Here is an 18,911-nt window from a genome sequence, read left to right as displayed (position 1 = left end):
CTCCATGTTGTTGAGCTCCCAGTATTTAAATAGACTTAGAATCCGAAGAGACATTCATTTCTGCAATATGGGACCTTTTGAATAAAAACAACGAGTGCTGAGCGAAGAGAGAATAAATAAATAAACAAACACATCGTAGAGCCGGTGCTGAGAAGCTGAGGAGAGAACGCAGACAAATGTAATAACAACATTATTCATTTAGCACCGTTGCCAGAAAAAGCCCACAGAAGGTACTGGCAGCGGAGAGCCGGGCCACAGCATCCCAGCGATACCAGTACAGAGACAGGAGACAATGGGGATCAAACACGCGGGCTGTGGGTGTGGCTGCTGAGCTCTATCTGGCACGTGGGCCGACCAATCACAGCCTGGACGGGGCGGGACGTTACAGAAATAAGTTGACGTGCTACACAACACACTCTGTGCATTAGACAGATGTGTGCAGTTAAAAGGTGTTTAGTTAGTTTAGGAGAAGAATATGCAAACGGTTATTGTTTACAGGGCAACATTATTCTCACTTATGTGCGCTGATGAAGATAAATGGGCACCGCTATTTATAGATATGACTACTTCAGGGGGCCCGCGGGTGGAAAGGACCCCCACATAGATAGATGCACCCCTGCTCATAGATATGTTCTGCTCCTGAAGATCAACTTGACATGTTCTTCATAATCCAACAAAGCCCCGATGAACACGCTCTGGATTTGCTTTCTTGTCATGTTTTCATGGAGAGAGAGAGAAGGGATGCTGCTGGTGGAGTGTGTGTGTGTGTGTGTGTGTGAGTGTGTGAGAAGGGGGGGGGTCTTCAGCGCAGAGCAGGCGCTGTGGACGAGCGGCGAGCGGGAGCGCGCGCATAGGAAGGAAGGGAAGGAGCGGAGCAGCTCAGTCGCCAGCGGAGCTCAAGACGGCGGATGAACGGAGCCGAGCGCGTGCGTCGCCCTCGTCGTTTTTTACAGCAGCTGAACATGATGCTCAAAGTCGTCCTTCTCCTCGGGGTGCTCGTCTGCGGCGGCCAAGGTAAGGACGCGGAAGCCCTTTGAGCTGCGTGACTTTGTGGACAAGTTGAGCCTCTCCACCGTCGCGATGAGGCGGAGAGGGGCTGGATTGTTGAACTGGACGTTGCTCTGTAGTTGAAGCACGTCTTCAGGGGGCCACGATGCTTTCTGACTGAGAAGGGGGTCCTGATGGGGTCCGGAGTGGCTGAGCAGATGCACTCTGCGCTCCCCGGATAACTACATCATTTCACTTCATCATTTGACATCTGGCTTGTTTATTTTTGTATCTTTACAAGCAGCCTTTTGGGGTGCTGCGTTGTGTGTGTGTGTGTGTGCGCGTGTGTGCGTGTGCGCGCATTGTATTTGCAAAGAGCTGCTTTATTGTAGCCCAACTTCACGCCGCGTCATCATGCATGGAGCATCTCTTCCATATGCTGGATCCTTCGGGCTTGGACTCCTCCATCCCATAATACTCTGTCCACGGCGAGGCTTCCTCCTCCGGTGTCCGCGTCGCGTGCGCGGGCTGCGCGTGAGAATACCGACGCGGCCCCCGCGGAAAGTTTGTGATCCGAGCCGCACCGTGACACTTCGCCGTTAATTGGGCTTCAAGTGGCGCACCTGATCCGGATGGGCTGTGATTGTCGCTGCGCGCGCGCCTGTGTGTGTGTGTGTGTGTGTGTGTGTGGCACGCGCCCGGGGAAATGGAGACGTTACCTGAGTGAGTGCTGCTGGAGGGCACAGATTGAACGCGCGTGCACTTCGCCCCTGGCCCCCCTCCTCCATATGCTGCCTAACTGCGTCCCCTGGTCAGCGGGGCGCGTGCCCGCGGGCTGTGCCCAGCGCGCACTCCTCCTTGTAGCTTCGGATTGACCAGTGATCCATTCTGGAGTGTCAACGTGCACGCGTTTGAGGTTTCTGCTGCAACAAGTTAATGAGCATCGAAGGGGTTACACCCCCCCCCCTCTTGATAAAAGAAAACAAAATGTCTCAAGAGTTTTGGGATGGACATTATTATTATTATTATTATTATTATGTTTTGGGGTTGCTGGCGCACAACGGCAGGGGGGGGTAGAGCGCTGCAAAGTGGTGCCAAGAGTGAAGTCATCAGCCACTGGTCGTGAACGCGCGTGTTGCAGCTGTTTTTTACTCCGACTGCTTTGTGAAGCTCTTCTTCTGAGGGGGGGGGGGGCTCTGAGGAGGCTTCAAAGGGTCTTCAAGCAAAAGTGGAGAATCATAGATACATTTGTCAGTATATGCTCCTCATAACCACCCACTCGAGGAGCTGTAGAAATGACTGAATTTTAATATCGGGTCCCTCTGACGCGATGCAGAACTCGAGGGAAGTTGCATGTGCGTTGAACTGTGAACCAGCAGCTCTGCATTGATGCTCTGGGATCAAAGTGCACCGTCTTGGTGGTTCGTGGCATGAAAACAGAGCAGAGCATCGGTAGCATATACATGAAGATGCCACATCAGCGACTTGTCATTTATTATTACACTTAATCCCACTGAGGGAAAACAGACTATTCTCTCCGTAAACCCCAACTGGAATATGCTTTGTTACTTTCCCTTTGTTGCGGTGGTATTACATCACCCGGGCGACCGGTTTACATTCACATGGTGTTTCTCGTGATGGCAAAGTCCACACAGATTAACCTATTAGACAGTGAACCTGCTGTAGTGTGAATAACAAGGCTGAGCCTGAAGGGTTGTGGAGTAGGAGCCATCAGAGGTTTCTAGTTCACGGCAGATATCCCGTGACCCTCTCTGGCTCCTGGAATAAAAAAACCCAACATTTGCTTTGAGTATGCATCCTTGAAGGTTTATGTATTTGGCTTTTACCGATGCTCAGTACAATGAATTACATGCTCCGTGGGCTCACCCGGGACTCGCCGGTGTGACGTTAAGTGGCGTAATTAAGATATTCCGCTGTATCTCTGGGGGAGAAATGTCAGTGGCTCAGGGTTTAAAAGATTTATGCTCCCGCGCTTGAGTGTCTCTCATTGCACCCGGAGCGCGGTGGAGGTTTTGCTTACATCCTGTACTTCTGGTTTGTGCACATGCACACACTTACCCCAACGTGCACGCCGTACGCAGCCTCACACCCGACCATCTCTCGCCGCTGCTGACGATGACAACGTGCAACAACCGGTCACACACATTAAAGACATGCAAAGCTGATCACAAAAGAAATGGCCCGTGTCCCCGGCCTGCGAGGTGAAATTGATTACATTATTTGATTAATAGACCAGGACGGAGAGCCTACATATGGAGGAGCCGGTGTATGTATGAAAATGGAATCGGCCCCTCGAGGCAGCAGCGTATGAGAAATCAATTTAAGGAACGACTGGAGTCAGCAGGCCCCTGAATGGTACAAAGGGCAATCTCAGTGTTATGGATATGCTATTTATTCGCCTGCAAGCTTCTGATTTCTCCCGCGTGCCCTTTCGCCGAGTTGGGGCCTCCACACACGTGGGAGAGAGTCGTCTTCTCAACACCTGGATTACATCCGGTCTGCGGGGCAGTTGAGATAAAAACACAACCCGCATATGATGCAGTTTCCAATCTCAAAGTAGACCTATTTAATTATGAAGGACGAGGCTGTGAGACCGAACCTTCGCCCGAAAGCCTGCAGTTCCAGGAGGTGCACGTATAGTCTTATGTAACTATATCATTTATGCATAACCATAGATGGGTTACTGAATTACTGGACAAGAGCCTCTGGTTGAAGTGGAACGTCTCATTAAAACAACCGCCTAGACACGAAATGACCACAAAGACACAAAATACGACCCCAAAGAGACCAAATAGACACAAGATGACCACAATGACCACAAAGACACAAAATACGACCCCAAAGAGACCAAATAGACACAAGATGACCACAATGACCACAAAGACACAAAATACGACCCCAAAGAGACCAAATAGACACAAGATGACCACAATGACCACAAAGACACAAAATACGACCCCAAAGAGACCAAATAGACACAAGATGACCACAATGACCACAAAGACACAAAATACAACCCCAAAGAGACCAAATAGACACAAGATGACCACAATGACCACAAAGACACAAAATACGACCCCAAAGAGACCAAATAGACATTAAATGACCACAAAGACACAAAATACGACCCCAAAGAGACCAAATGGACACGAAATGACCACAAAAAGAGACCAAATAGACACAACATGACAACAAAGACACAAAATACGACCCCAAAGAGACCAAATAGACACAAAATGACCACAAAGACACACAATACGACCCCAAAGACACCAAATAGACACAAAATTACCACAAAGACACAAAATACGACCCCAAAGAGACCAAATAGACACTAAATGACCACAAAGACACACAATACGACCCCAAAGACACCAAATAGACACGAAATGACCACAAAGACACAAAATACGACCCCAAAGAGACCAAATAGACACAAAATGACCACAAAAAGAGACCAAATAGACACAAAATGACCACAAAGACACAAAATACGACCCCAAAGAGAACAAATAGACACAAAATGACCATAAAGACACAAAATACAACCCCAAAGAGACCAAATAGACACAAAATGACCACAAAAAGAGACCAAATAGACACAAAATGACCACAAAGACACAAAATACGACCCCAAAGAGAACAAATAGACACAAAATGACCATAAAGACACAAAATACGACCCCAAAGAGACCAAATAGACACAAAATGACCACAAAAAGAGACCAAATAGACACAAAATGACCACAAAGACACAAAATACGACCCCAAAGAGACCAAATAGACACAAAATCACCACAAAAAGAGACCAAATAGACACAAAATGACCACAAAGACACAAAATACGACCCCAAAGAGAACAAATAGACACAAAATGACCACAAAGACACACAATACGACCCCAAAGACACCAAATAGACATGAAATGACCACAAAGACACAAAATACAACCCCAAAGAGACCAACTAGACACAAAATGACCACAAAAAGAGACCAAATAGACACAAAATGACCACAAATCACAAAATACGACCCCAAAGAGACCAAATAGACACAAAATGACCACCAAATAGACACAAAATGACCACCAAATAGACACAAAATGACCACAAAGACACAAAATATGACCCCAAAGAGAACAAATAGACACAAAATGACCATAAAGACACAAAATACAACCCCAAAGAGACCAAATAGACACGAAATGACCACAAAAAGAGACCAAATAGACACAGAATGACCACAAAGACACAAAATACGACCCCAAAGAGACCAAATAGACACAAAATGACCACCAAATAGACACAAAATGACCACAAAGACACACAATACGACCCCAAAGAGACCAAATAGACACAAAATGACCACAAAGACATAAAATACGACCCCAAAGAGACTTTAACCAACAACAAAGGCACAGACACAGGGGCCCATCGTCTCTTAATCCGTGGAAAGAACTACTGCATTCGGAGGTTCAGAGGTCAGCCTCGGACTGCCTTGCTCAAGGGTAGCTCGAAAAGGCAGTGTGCACGAGCTGTGCAGTGATCACCTCACTTAAGGGGATTAGCATCAGGGATTAAGGGACGTGTGCTGCACTCGTATTCATAGCTATGGAAGATGAGGAGAGAGAGGACTTCCCCAACGAAAAGCTCCAGTGGGGGAACACTTGGCATTTGCTTTTGAGAAAAACGTCAGTCTTATGCGATGGATGGAGAAAAAAGGAGCAGCGTGTACGATAATGCCCTCCGTCATCCTCGACCCACTTTCACTCCAATTACCCGTCGTTGTCGTGGAAGTGACTAATGTTCTCCCCGGGGGGGTCTCTCCCGGCCAGAGGCCGAGGCATCGTGGTCGGGTCCTCTCCACGAAGAGCTGGGCGTCTGTCTTCTGGGTCCCGGAAAGGGAGCAAGAGATATTATATTTATATTTAAAAGATTCATTAAATTCAAGCCAATCTGATCGCATCTCGTTAAATTGCATTGCTTAGAGATCGAATCGAACTCTATGGAGTCGCGCTGCGCCAAAATTAATCAAATGTAATTGAATCCTGTTGGAGATGGAATCAAATTAGACTGACGCGATTGGAGGGGACAGCTGCTGCTGTGGCCCGTCTACCTCCCCGTCTACCTGCCCGTCTACCTGCCCGTCTACCTGTCTACCTCCCCGTCTACCTGCCCGTCTACCTGCCCGTCTACCTGTCTACCTCCCCGTCTACCTGCCCGTCTACCTGCCCGTCTACCTGCCCGTCTAACTGCCCGTCTACCTGCCCGTCTAACTGCCCGTCTACCTGCCCGTCTACCTTCCCGTCTACCTTCCCGTCTACCTGCCCGTCTACCTGCCCGTCTACCTGCCCGTCTACCTGCCCGTCTACCTGCCCGTCTAACTGCCCGTCTACCTGCCCGTCTACCTGCCCGTCTACCTTCCCGTCTACCTGCCCGTCTACCTGCCCGTCTACCTTCCCGTCTACCTGCCCGTCTACCTGCCCGTCTACCTGCCCGTCTACCTTCCCGTCTACCTTCCCGTCTACCTGCCCGTCTAACTGCCCGTCTAACTGCCCGTCTACCTGCCCGTCTACCTGCCCGTCTACCTGCCCGTCTACCTGCCCGTCTATCTGCCCGTCTATCTGCCCGTCTACCTGCCCGTCTACCTGCCCGTCTACCTGCCCGTCTAATGGGCAGAGCCGGGGCTGCCAGGGCCACGACAGAATGGGTGGGCACGCTGGCTGAGTGGCAGATGGATGAAAGGGGGCGCGGTAACGTGGTCTTCCTCTCCCATAGATCACTTTGGCATGCTAACACACACACACACACACACACACACACACACACACACACACACACACACACACACACACCTCGTGGGACGCAGCACTGTTGGTCCGGGGCTCACTTTTGGGGTTCGGGCACCGGCAGCCATGATTATTAAATGAAGAACAGAGGGATGAGAGAAAGGAGGAGAGCTGGAGGACCAGTTGTGGGCTGCTTTGAGTGACCCACTTAGACCGGATGAACTTAGGTTATTTTTATTAATATGACACTACACGTACTCCAGAGGAACGACGATGTCACCCGTCATATTTTTACCTCCTAGAGTTCCCGATGTGATTGACATGGATTCTTTTTGAAAGTTGATATTGCTGCTTGTGAGGGACGGCGGTGGGAAGGGTGTCGTCAGATGTGTTTAATTAGAAGTGTCGCCTGTGTGAACATAATTATGATGTTCCTACTAAACTTAGAGTTCTATTAACACCGACGGCATGAATGTCAGTTTTTATGGGGGAAAAACAATATCTCCAAATGTGCTTTAGCTCTGTTTCCCATGTGAATTATCAGCGAAGTGAGTGGAGGTCTTTGAACTCACCGTTCTCTTGCTTTACCTTCCTGATATAAAGACTTCCTTCATTAGAGTTAAATATGTAAATAGTCTTTTCCGTCCTGTCTGAAGCAGCAGCGATTAATCTGCAGGTGGCTCACGTGTTATGGCCGTGATTATTCCAACGTCACATCACCTATTTAAAAAGGAGAAAACGTGTTTTTCACGCTCATAAAGAACCCTGAAGCTCACCAGAAGACCTCGTCTTGAGATCGAAGTTCTTTTGACACGAATCATCAACGTCTCGATTCTTTTTCATTTAGCACAAAGCTGGTCGACGTTTCTGAATTTTAATAATCATCCTTTAGTTTGATTCCAAACTCTGAAACACTTGAGGGTGTCTTTTAAAATAGTGAACAACGATATATGCAATCTGTAGTAAATGGGCTAAAGCGGGCATAAGCGTGGGTATGGTGATTGTGCTTATAAAGTGCATGTGTTATGCATCCTGTTTATTGTCTCAATGCGTCCATTATGTAAATGCACCGCTTTGGCTGCCGGAGGCGACGACATCATTATAATTGGCGATACTCCTAAATGGAGCTTTTGACATGAAAAAAAAACCACCCTATAAGCTCTTTGATTTCTTTTTAAATGTTACTTTATTATTATGATATAAAGCCATGTGCACAACGGCTATTTAGGGAAACAATAACAACAACTTTTGGAACCGCAGCAGGCCGTGGCGTCGAGAATAAACAGCCGATTGCGTAGGAGAGACCAGAACGCTGCACACAGAAATAATGAAACCTTCACGAGTCATCGTTAAAATGACTTTTTCATGGTGACGAGCACGCTGACAGGTGGGATTTGGACTTACAGGCAGGCAGTGAGACGGACACAGGCGGCGTGACAGGAGGAGGAAGCTGCGTGACAGGTGGACAGACAGGTGAATGTGCACACCTTGAGACACACATAATGAAGAGGAGCCTCCTATTGACACACACATAACTATACACACCTCCATCTTGCTGGATGTGGGCCTGCGTGGATGGAGAGCATTAGTGAGTGTTAGTGACGGACGTCTCCCTGCTCCATCTCAGTGATTACGAAAGGAGCTAATGCTAATTGTAGCCGTAATGGGAGAGGGGGGGGCAGGCTTTTGGACACACGAGCCAGAGTGGACTTTTATCAAGCTGTGTGTGTGTGTGTGTGTGAAGGAACCTGAATAATTCAACTTTGTAGTAAATCTAAATATGTATTTCAAAAAGCCAAAGAAACCGCATCGACCGTCTGAAAAGTGTTTCTCAAGTTTACTCATTATTTTTCTTTTCTTCAAATAATCCGTTTCTAAATCGAAATGTTGCCAGTTTTTTTTTTTTTTTTAATTTTTTACTAGTTTCTTTATGCAGTTTTGTGCAATATTTAATATTATTCAACATGTGAGAACTTTTTTGAGAAGGAATGCCTTGGAAAAAAGAATCAAGTGTGGTCGTGGTACCGAATCTCAGGTTTCATATCGCAGCTCAAATTGGGCTTTACATTGAGATCCATTGAGGAGCTTTAGGAGCTGTCCATCATATCACGAGATATGATGGACAGCTCAGAATCTGTTATCGGTGCTGTTTTTTTTAATGCATTTCTCAGCCGTTCTGACTTCCTGTTTGATATAAAGTTGACAGGAAGTGAGTTGATGACAAAGGGCTCAAACTGTAGACGTTGTGGTGACATGGTCAGCATCCTGTAGCCCAGGGCCAACATGGTCAGACAGCTAATAACAGTGATGGGGGGGGGCATTGTGAGCCGGACCCTCTATTCAGTCTGAGCCTTCCTCGGGGCTCACGGCATTCGATTACCTCGTGCTGTATTGTGTGCTATTCTTTCATATTTCCCTGTATCCATTCAGGGGGCGGGGCCTGGGCGTGTCACTCCTGCTGGTTAATTAAGCCAAATTGTGATTGATGGACTCTCGAGCGAATAGCTGTGTGTTCCTGTTGCTGCTGACCCGCCTTTGGAGATCAACCCAGCTGTCAATCACACCTCACAATAGTCTTTTTTTTAAAAAGGAGTGGCACACACACACACACACACACACCGCATTGAGATGACTTCAGGTTATGCGGCGTCCGTTCTGCTTGGACTTGACGCAGAGACCATCTCGAACAAAGGGATCCGCCCATATCCTTGTTTATGGGATGCAGTACTTGATGAGGAAGAGAGATGGGAGAGGAAGAGGAGGAGGAGGAAGAGGAGGACGGAGGCAGTGAGGCCAACGAGCCTCTGCTCTCCTGATTGCCTCTCGGTGCCGGGCAATCTTCAAAAGGAATCTCCTGATGCATTGTGGGCCTGCTTATGTTTTGTTTCCATCCCCCTCCCACCTTTCATTGTCTCTTCATGCTCTGTTCCCGCGGTCCTCCCACACGAGTCTGCACGGGGGGAACATCTCCGGTTCTCCCGGCGTGGGAAGCGTTCTCACGCGGCGCCCCGTGCGTAACGCTAATGATGTTTGTTTGTTCTGCCGCTCGTGGTTATTAACGCCGATGGATTTTATGTTGCTCGACTCGCCGGCGAACATGAATTTTTTTGAAGTAAAGCCGTTTTCAGGGTTGTTTTCCGTTGAGCGTGTTCTTATCTCTCAAAGTAATAATGATGGTGAGGCGCAGCAGACCAACTGTAGGCGTGTTTTTAATTACTTTGTGCATCTGCACAACTTCCAGTCATCGCGAGCTGGCCGACTCCCAACGCGGGCGCCCTGGGACTGGTCCCGCCCAGCGGTCCCAAGGACGGGAGCCTCCGTGGGGATACACAAAGGACTCCTCAGTAATTAAAGACGCCGTCTTATCTTTACTTAGTTGGGTTTCGTGCTGACGCGCGTGCACTCCAGGAGAAGTTTCCTCACGTGTGTTTTACATCAGAGGGTCCCACATGAGGGACTCGTATTTCTGGATGGACTTCACTGTCCTACCTCTGGAAACGTTGTTTTTCTTTTTCCTGTTTGTGCACAGAAGTGATCGTGTCGGTCTTCACGCTCACTCCCTGCCTCCGTCAAACCCCCACATGACGCTGTTTGTCACTAATTGGACACACATGCATGTTGTTTGTGCGTGAAGGTAGATCAAGATTCGGGGAGAGCGCCAGAGCCGGCTTTCACGTGAATGTATCTGCTCCAGGGCTGGAGTCTGGAGAGTCTGGAGAGTCTGGAGAGTCTGGAGAGTCTGGAGAGTCTGGAGAGTCTGGAGAGTCTCGAGTCTTGAGAGAGCCGTGTGATCTCCGGCGTGCCGGTACACATGCATTTGGTAGCCAGCAGTTTCTCTCCGATGGAGCCTGATGGTAATGAGCACCGAGGAGACCGAGTCGCCGTCTCAGCATCCAGGAAAACAAACTGTTCATGTATGATGTGAACAGACTGTATGGCTCACTGGTGGTATACAAGGCTCCGAACTCAGTAATTATAATATTTAGGATATTTAGTTTGTATGAAACTAATCGTTGCCGTGGACCAGATTAGATTTCCCAGAGCAGAGTGTGTTCAGCGTGTCGCTCCAAGAACCGAGATTACTTTTATTTCACGCTGCTTTTCATCCGTCCTGCAAAAGAGTCTGCAGCAGGCGACCGGCGGAGAAAATGATGGATGGTCTCGGCGCTCGAGGCGAAAGAGCCGGAGAGCCGCGGACGTGGAGGCGAAAACACGTGGAGGCGAAAACACGTGGAGGCGAAAACACGTGGAGGCGAAAACACGTGGCGGTCAATAAGCAACGAGAAGCTTCGCCCGGAAGCCGCGAAGAGGGATGTGGCGCCGGCGGTGGCAGCGCGCCCCCCCCCCCCCGGGAGGCGGCCTGAGCCACACATTAATAGAGCGCTCCCCACATGGTCACGGTACATAAAGCCCCACAGAAAAGAGGACTTCACTGAGGTCCCCCAGGAGACCCCACATCACCTGTGTGATTGTTGCCCACCGGCTCCCTCTGTATGTAGGGACACTTGTGATTATGGGCTATAGAAAATGAACGCTCCTCCTCCTCCTCATCTGCTTTGGGTCTCTAAATACAACGAGAAACGCTTTAAATAATAATCATCTGGGTTTCATCACGCTGCCCCCGATGTATTGGCCCACACATTGTGAGGGCATCCTAACGTTTCTTCCTCTTCCTCTTCCTCCTCATGAAAACCTGCACCCGTTTGACAGCGGCGTGTAATTCGCGGTGACAAACGTGGCGAGCGCTGCGCCCCGGAGGCCCTCGTTCTACCATCGTCATTATCCTCGCCGTGCCTGAGATTAGACACGGCGAACGCGCCTCTCGGAGCGGCGCCTCGGAGCGAAGGATTAACACGACGACTAATCACTCAACTCGCCGGACACAAAACACACACTGCCGATTCACATTTAGTCAAAGTGTTAATGTAAAAAAACATAAACTGGCTCTGTTATTTGCTCGTGGCGTTACGTTGAACAATTTGCACAATAAAGCTTTTTTTTAAAGAAATATTCAAATGTTAGTAGTTTTTTTTATTATCCGTCATGTTTGAGGGTCTTCAGAAGCCTTTTTTAATGACGTGTAATCATAACTGTTCTGCACATGTGTACTCACTGAACCAGGCATATCTTTAACAACTTTGAATTTAATACGGACATTTATGCTTCCCTCGGGACGGATCGTTAAACTTTATGCACGTTAGCATGCTGATGTTATTTCCCAGAATGCCTGTCAACAAAGGGACGACGGTGGATTCTTGCTGCTCTGTTGAGCTCATTCTCTTCTATGATGTCCCAGTAAGAGAAAAGTTACACAAAACTGATATTCACCGAAGAAAATGAACTGCTTTTCGTCCAATGTAACTATGCAACAGCATCTCCATCGCTCCAATTATCTGTGTGAATAAAGTGAAACACCTTGAAGGCCAAACAAGCCCAGAGGTCACGGGAACGTTGCGAAACACGTTCATTAGCCTTGTAAAAAAAAAATCATCACTGTTTCTCAAGGCTCTAAAATCATCACGTTTGGTTTTTACAACACACACATATATATATATATATTTATACAAGCAGTTTATTTGTGGTTATGTGGTATGACAAGGGAACAAAAGGGCTGTTTGCCAGAGAGACGGCGCGGCGCCTTATTGATCTATTGTCTGGGAAGCTAGCAAACCATTTAGCTTTTCTCTTTGATCCTCCTTCTCCCAAGAATCTGTTGGCTTTGTGAATACTGATCGCTGCTCCAGGAATCCCAAGGACAGGGAGAGCGATGTGGTAAAAAAACACACAAAGAACACACAACTGCTGCTCGAGTTGGAATTGAGTCGACGAGACAAAATGTGTGCCGTGAAAACGCCTCATGGTATGGTAGAAGGTCCATATACATATATATATATATATATATATACATTATGAAGGACATTACTTTGTACTGGGTTGTGTGTGTGTGTGTGTGTGTGTGTGTGCGTGCATTAGCGCTCACTTGTGCATGACCTGAGAAAACAGGAAGCAGAAAGACAAAGTTGCTCCAGCATCCCAGGGTGCGCCTTCCAAATGGAAAGCATTTGTTATGTGGCACCGGCTCGTATTTGTGTGTGTGTGTGTGTGTGTGTGTGTGTGTGTGTGTGCATAGGATATGAGCTGCTTATGAAGCACGTAGGTCATCCGCCTGCTAAGTCTGACACTGTGTGTGTAAATCAAACCGGTTCTAAGGGGGCGATGTGCGTCCGTGTGCGTTTGTTGAGCGTATATCTATTTCAGGATTCTGCTTACTCTTTGATTTCCGCTGCTTTGAGTTCTCGCCCCTCTCCAGCTCCAGGCTCCGAGCGCCGGGTGGAGATGCAGTGCCCACATATCTGCCTGCATCAGCACAACGATATGCAAAACAACACGCACACGGAATCAACAGCATCTCGTGTTTCCCTGGGAGCCCCCCGTGTCTCATACGACGGCCCACGCAAACCCGGCTTGAGATGTTGAGATAATTAGCGAAAAGTTTTCATTTAATGTTCAACCAGGTCGCCGCGACGACAAGAACTTCAGACGAGTGGAGGGTTCAAGCGCCGACTCCAAACCAGGAGCGCCCGGCTGAGTCTATTTAAAACTATTTAAACGGTTGTTATTTAGTTTTAATAAAACGCACAAATTCACACGTTACAGAGGGACAAACCGGTTCAATACCGGAACAAACCGGTTCATACCGGTACACCGAATGCACCACTCGATGAGACTTAATGAGAGTGTAGCCAGTCATAATAATAATAATAATAAGTAAAGAGTTAAATGGCACCGCAATCAGCAGGAACAAACAACAACGCATGAACCTTCTAGTAAACAAACGCAACAATAACCTGTGAATAAACAAACTCATTATGTTAATCACAACCACCATATTGTGGATCACTGATGCGATAACGAGATGGATTCGGCTACTTTTAATTTGCCTAAATATGAACTAATAAATTATAAATTCAACCGATTTATGTCCAATCAAACGGAGAATTAGACGATCAATCATTTAGTAAAAAAAAATCATAATAATAATAATAAATGCTCACTTTTTTTTTAATTTAAGGCAAATAACGTAAAAAAATACATTTATTTTCTTCTTTTCTTTTGGTCAGACGAAGAATAATGTGATGAAGTCGCATTTCCACTAATAATGAGAAATAAACCGGATGTGTTGCATGCAAACTAAAATACCCCAGTGTGTGTGTGTGTGTGTGTGTGTGTGTGTGTCTGTCTGTGTCTGTCTGTGTCTGTGTCTGTGTGTGTGTCTGTGTGTGTGTGTGTGTGTGTGTCCTTCAGCTGTCAAATTGGTTGTACAGTATTTTAATGTGCATTAAAAGCATGTGTCTTATGGCTCTATTCGAGTTGAGTGTGCGTGTGTGTGTGTGTGTGTGTGTGTGTGTGTGCGCGCATAGACCCATGTGAACAAGTGATTTATGGGCTGTTTTTAATCAGGCGCTAGAAAATGTTATTAGACAGCCTTCTCGCCTGCAAATGAGCCGGCCCCAGTGCACCCTGGGAAAGCCTCCTGTAATTAGTTCTGAGAACTCACCTGTTACTGGGAGAGAGGAGAGGAGAGGAGAGGAGGAGGAAGGAAGGAAGGAAGGAAGGAAGGAAAGGACTGAGAGTAACAAGCAGACAGATAAACAAACGGAGAGGAGAGAGTCTGGGGAAGAGGTGAGGGAGGGGCTAGGAGGAGGAGGGGGAGGGGCTAAATTATGATAAAATATCGCCAGATATTCTCGTTTGGAGAAAATCGTTTACGTGCTTTCAAGCTCCGAAGAATAGTGACTTATGAACAATAACCTGATGTATTGTTTATTGTTTATTGTTCAAGGGGTATCGGTTCTCTGAAAACTGATCGATGCCTCTGGAGGGTCAAGCACTTGTTTCTCTCGCCGAAGAATCATTTAATTTCATAATTGATCAACTAGTAATATGATCGTAGTATTTATGAAAGTGTTGCTCGGATGTAAACATATTGTGCTAAATATGTCATGTTATTGTACACGGTAATTATTCCATTCAGAAACTAAGAACATAAGTTATTTAAAGCTGCACAAATAAATATGTTAATATAAAAAATGGATCACAAACTAAATGTGACATTTAATAATAATATTTGAAATTAAGATATTTTGTCTTGCATATCAGAAATTGATTGACCTCCTGTTCTACTTTTAAAGAGAAAAAAAATATATATATATATATATATTTTCCCCAGTATTTAACTAAGCGTGGCACTCGTCATGTGACCTGCTGACTGAGCTGGTCAAGAGAGCTGCTGGCCACAGTCTCCAGAGAGCAGCGCCTTGACAGCCAATGGCCTGACACACACACACACACCCACACACACACACACACACACACACACACACACACACACACACACACACACACACTACTTCGACGCTCCTGACAGGCCAGTGAAAACATTATGAAATATTCAGGAAGTCTCACTGTGGTTTGGGTTCTACCTGTCTCAGCTTTTTGTGTGTGTGTGTGTGTGTGTGTATGTGTGTGTGTGTGTGTGTGTGTGTGTGTGTCTGTGTGTGTGCGCGAATGCTGGAGTTAATTCAGACGTTTCCTCCTCATATATTTAGATCTATTCAGTGTAAATGTGCGTTCTTCACATCCTCCTCTCCCTCCTCTTCCTCTTCTTCTTCTTCCTCCTCCTCTTCCTTCTCCTCTCCCTCCTCTTCCTCTTCTTCTTTTTCCTCCTCCTTTTCCTTCTCCTCTCCCTCCTCTTCTTCTTCCTCTTCTTCTTTCTCCTCTTCCTCCTCCTCTTCTTCTTCCTCCCCATATTCCTCCTCCTTCTTCCTCCTCCTCCTCCTCTCCTCTCCTCTTCCTCTCTCTCAGTAACAGGTGAGTTCTCAGAACTAATTACAGGAGGCTTTCCCAGGGTGCACTGGGGCCGGCTCATTTGCAGGCGAGAAGGCTGTCTAATAACATTTTTTAGCGCCTGATTAAAAACAGCCCTCTTCCTCTTCTTCCTCCTCCTCCTCCTCCTCCTCCTCTTCCTGTAGCATCAGAAGATATGCCGACCTTTTCCTGACCTGAAGCCTCAGTTATCCTCTGCAGAGCGTGTTCCTCAAACCTTTTGTGTCTCTGCATAATCTTTTCATAAAATGACGAGCAAAAGCGCCATCATTTGTGATTTCCCCACATGCCTTTCATATTTAATTGATTATTGGAGAGAACTGCGTTTGATAAATCACAACTTAGTTTCCATGGTTGTGTTATTGAAGTGATGCACATTAAAATGAGTGTTTTTAGAGCGTTAACGGGCTCTCGGTTGTTTTCCTCCTCTGACGGAAACAAAGCTTTATTTGGGATCGCCATTGATTAAACTATATTTAATAACAATGTAATCATTCCTCCTTACATTAATGGGGCATTCTTTGGGGTTTGTACACCATGTATAAAGCTACTGCCAAGCTAACTTAGCTTAGCATACAGACGTGATACAGCGGCGCCTCTAATTGATTGACTTTTTGTTTAATCTCGTTTGTGAAATCTGTACAAAGTGTGTAAACCCGTCACACGGCTCTTATGGGCTTCGTGTGTGCCAGACTATTTCTTGGCCGGGACCAGTAACTTCCTGGAATCTCCAGCCGGTTGCCCGGCAACTGGTTCTTGCCAAGAAATGTTTTTATTTTAATTAAATTGTCGTATCTCCACTTAATGCACGTACTCTTATGTACAGGACCAGCATTTCCATATCTTTTAATCCTTTTGGGCTAAATTAAATCTACTGTGGAGAAGAAGAAAAAAAGAAGACGCAACAATCATCAGTAGCGTTGCAACAAATCTGCATCTAAGTCGTTTCTTATGTGTATTTATTTTCCTCCGCAGCATCATTACACCCTCATGATGCAACATAAGTTTGAACTCCGTCTCTTTGTTCTAACTTTTCCTTTTTTAATTTCCTCCTCATGACTTTTGGCCGGCGCTCGGTGCTCGGCGTCATCGTGTCTCGGTGCTCGGCGTCATCGTGTCTCGGTGCTCGGCGTCATCGTGTCTCGGCGCTCGGCGTCATCGTGTCTCGGCGCTCGGCGTCATCGTGTCTCGGTGTTTGGCGTCGTCATCGTGTCTCGGCGTCATCGTGTCTCGGTGCTCGGCGTCATCGTGTCTCGGCGTCATCGTGTCTCGGTGCTCGGCGTCATCGTGTCTCGGCGTCATCGTGTCTCGGTGCTCGGCGTCATCGTGTCTCGGCGTCATCGTGTCTCGGTGTTCGGCGTCGTCATCGTGTCTCGATGCTCGGCGTCATCGTGTCTCGGCGTCATCGTGTCTCGGCGTCATCGTGTCTCGGTGTTCGGCGTCGTCATCGTGTCTCGATGCTCGGCGTCATCGTGTCTCGGCGTCATCGTGTCTCGGCGTCATCGTGTCTCGGTGCTCGGCGTCATCGTGTCTCGGTGTTCGGCGTCATCGTGTCTCGGTGCTCGGCGTCATCGTGTCTCGGTGCTCGGCGTCATCGTGTCTCGGTGCTCGGCGTCGTCATCGTGTCTCGATGCTCGGCGTCATCGTGTCTCGGTGTTCGGCGTCATCGTGTCTCGGTGTTCGGCGTCATCGTGTCTCGGTGTTCGGCGTCATCGTGTCTCGGTGTTCGGCGTCATCGTGTCTCGGTGTTCGGCGTCGTCATCGTGTCTCGATGCTCGGCGTCATCGTGTCTCGGTGTTCGGCGTCATCGTGTCTCGGTGTTCGGCGTCGTCATCGTGTCTCGGTGTTCGGCGTCATCGTGTCTCGGTGCTCGGCGTCATCGTGTCTCGGTGTTCGGCGTCGTCATCGTGTCTCGGTGCTCGGCGTCATCGTGTCTCGGTGTTCGGCGTCGTCATCGTGTCTCGATGCTTGGCGTCATCGTGTCTCGGTGTTCGGCGTCATCGTGTCTCGATGCTTGGCGTCATCGTGTCTCGGTGTTCGGCGTCATCGTGTCTCGGTGTTCGGCGTCATCGTGTCTCGATGCTTGGCGTCATCGTGTCTCGGTGTTCGGCGTCATCGTGTCTCGGTGTTCGGCGTCATCGTGTCTCGATGCTTGGCGTCATCGTGTCTCGGTGTTCGGCGTCATCGTGTCTCGGTGTTCGGCGTCGTCATCGTGTCTCGGTGCTTGGCGTCATCGTGTCTCGGTGTTCGGCGTCATCGTGTCTCGATGCTTGGCGTCATCGTGTCTCGGTGTTAGGCGTCATCGTGTCTCGGTGTTCGGCGTCATCGTGTCTCGATGCTTGGCGTCATCGTGTCTCGGTGTTCGGCGTCATCGTGTCTCGGTGTTCGGCGTCGTCATCGTGTCTCGATGCTTGGCGTCATCGTGTCTCGATGCTTGGCGTCATCGTGTCTCGGTGTTCGGCGTCATCGTGTCTCGGTGTTCGGCGTCGTCATCGTGTCTCGGTGTTCGGCGTCATCGTGTCTCGATGCTCGGCGTCATCGTGTCTCGGTGCTCGGCATCATCGTGTCTCGGTGTTCGGCGTCATCGTGTCTCGGTGTTCGGCGTCGTCATCGTGTCTCGATGCTTGGCGTCATCGTGTCTCGATGCTCGGCGTCATCGTGTCTCGGTGTTCGGCGTCATCGTGTCTCGGTGTTCGGCGTCGTCATCGTGTCTCGGCGCTCGGTGCTCGGCGTCATCGTGTCTCGATGCTCGGCGTCATCGTGTCTCGCCGCTCGGCTCGTGACCGCCGACCTGCAGCAGCGCGGGGTTGATGTCGGGTGGATGTCATCGACGTACGCGCTTGGCTTCTCTCGGAGGATTACGTGGGGAAAAACAAAACGCCGTCTTTTTATAAGCAGGGCGGATTTTCTTAATTCCTACAAAAGTTGCCATATTTGAATGCACCGTGCATTATCAATTTAACCTTTTGCTAATACTCACCTGGAGCGTGCTGCTGGGTGCAGGAGCAACACATCCACGTAATGGGATTACACTGATCTACTTTAAAAATGGTAACTGTAATAATCTCTGCTGCTGCTGTGCAAATAGCTCAGTAATCACATAAGTAGTTGACAAAAATATTAACGGTTGGATTAGAGATGGGAACGTGATGAAGGGGGATATTTAGATGGATGGATGGTGATGCAATAGGGACGCGTACAATGCACCTGTTGAGAGAATTAATGTTCA

At 48.0% G+C, this 18,911-nt stretch overlaps 1 protein-coding gene across 1 annotated transcript in view; it reads left to right on the top strand.

Annotated features, from left to right (window-relative positions):
• Nucleotides 1-870: 870 nt before the first annotated feature.
• The window catches only part of LOC117744428 (neural cell adhesion molecule 2-like), a 165,849-nt gene continuing 147,808 nt past the window's right edge, over nucleotides 871-18,911 (top strand). Inside the window, exon 1 of the mRNA XM_034552692.1 lies at nucleotides 871-1,014. Coding sequence (XP_034408583.1) covers nucleotides 909-1,014 — 106 coding nt within the window. The 5' untranslated portion in view covers nucleotides 871-908. The remainder of the gene's footprint in view (nucleotides 1,015-18,911) is intronic.

Source organism: Cyclopterus lumpus, chromosome 2 (assembly GCF_009769545.1).
Source record: "Cyclopterus lumpus isolate fCycLum1 chromosome 2, fCycLum1.pri, whole genome shotgun sequence".
Taxonomy (NCBI): domain Eukaryota; kingdom Metazoa; phylum Chordata; class Actinopteri; order Perciformes; family Cyclopteridae; genus Cyclopterus; species Cyclopterus lumpus.
Note: the sequence above shows the minus strand (reverse complement) of the source record. Positions and strands in the feature narration are given on the sequence as shown.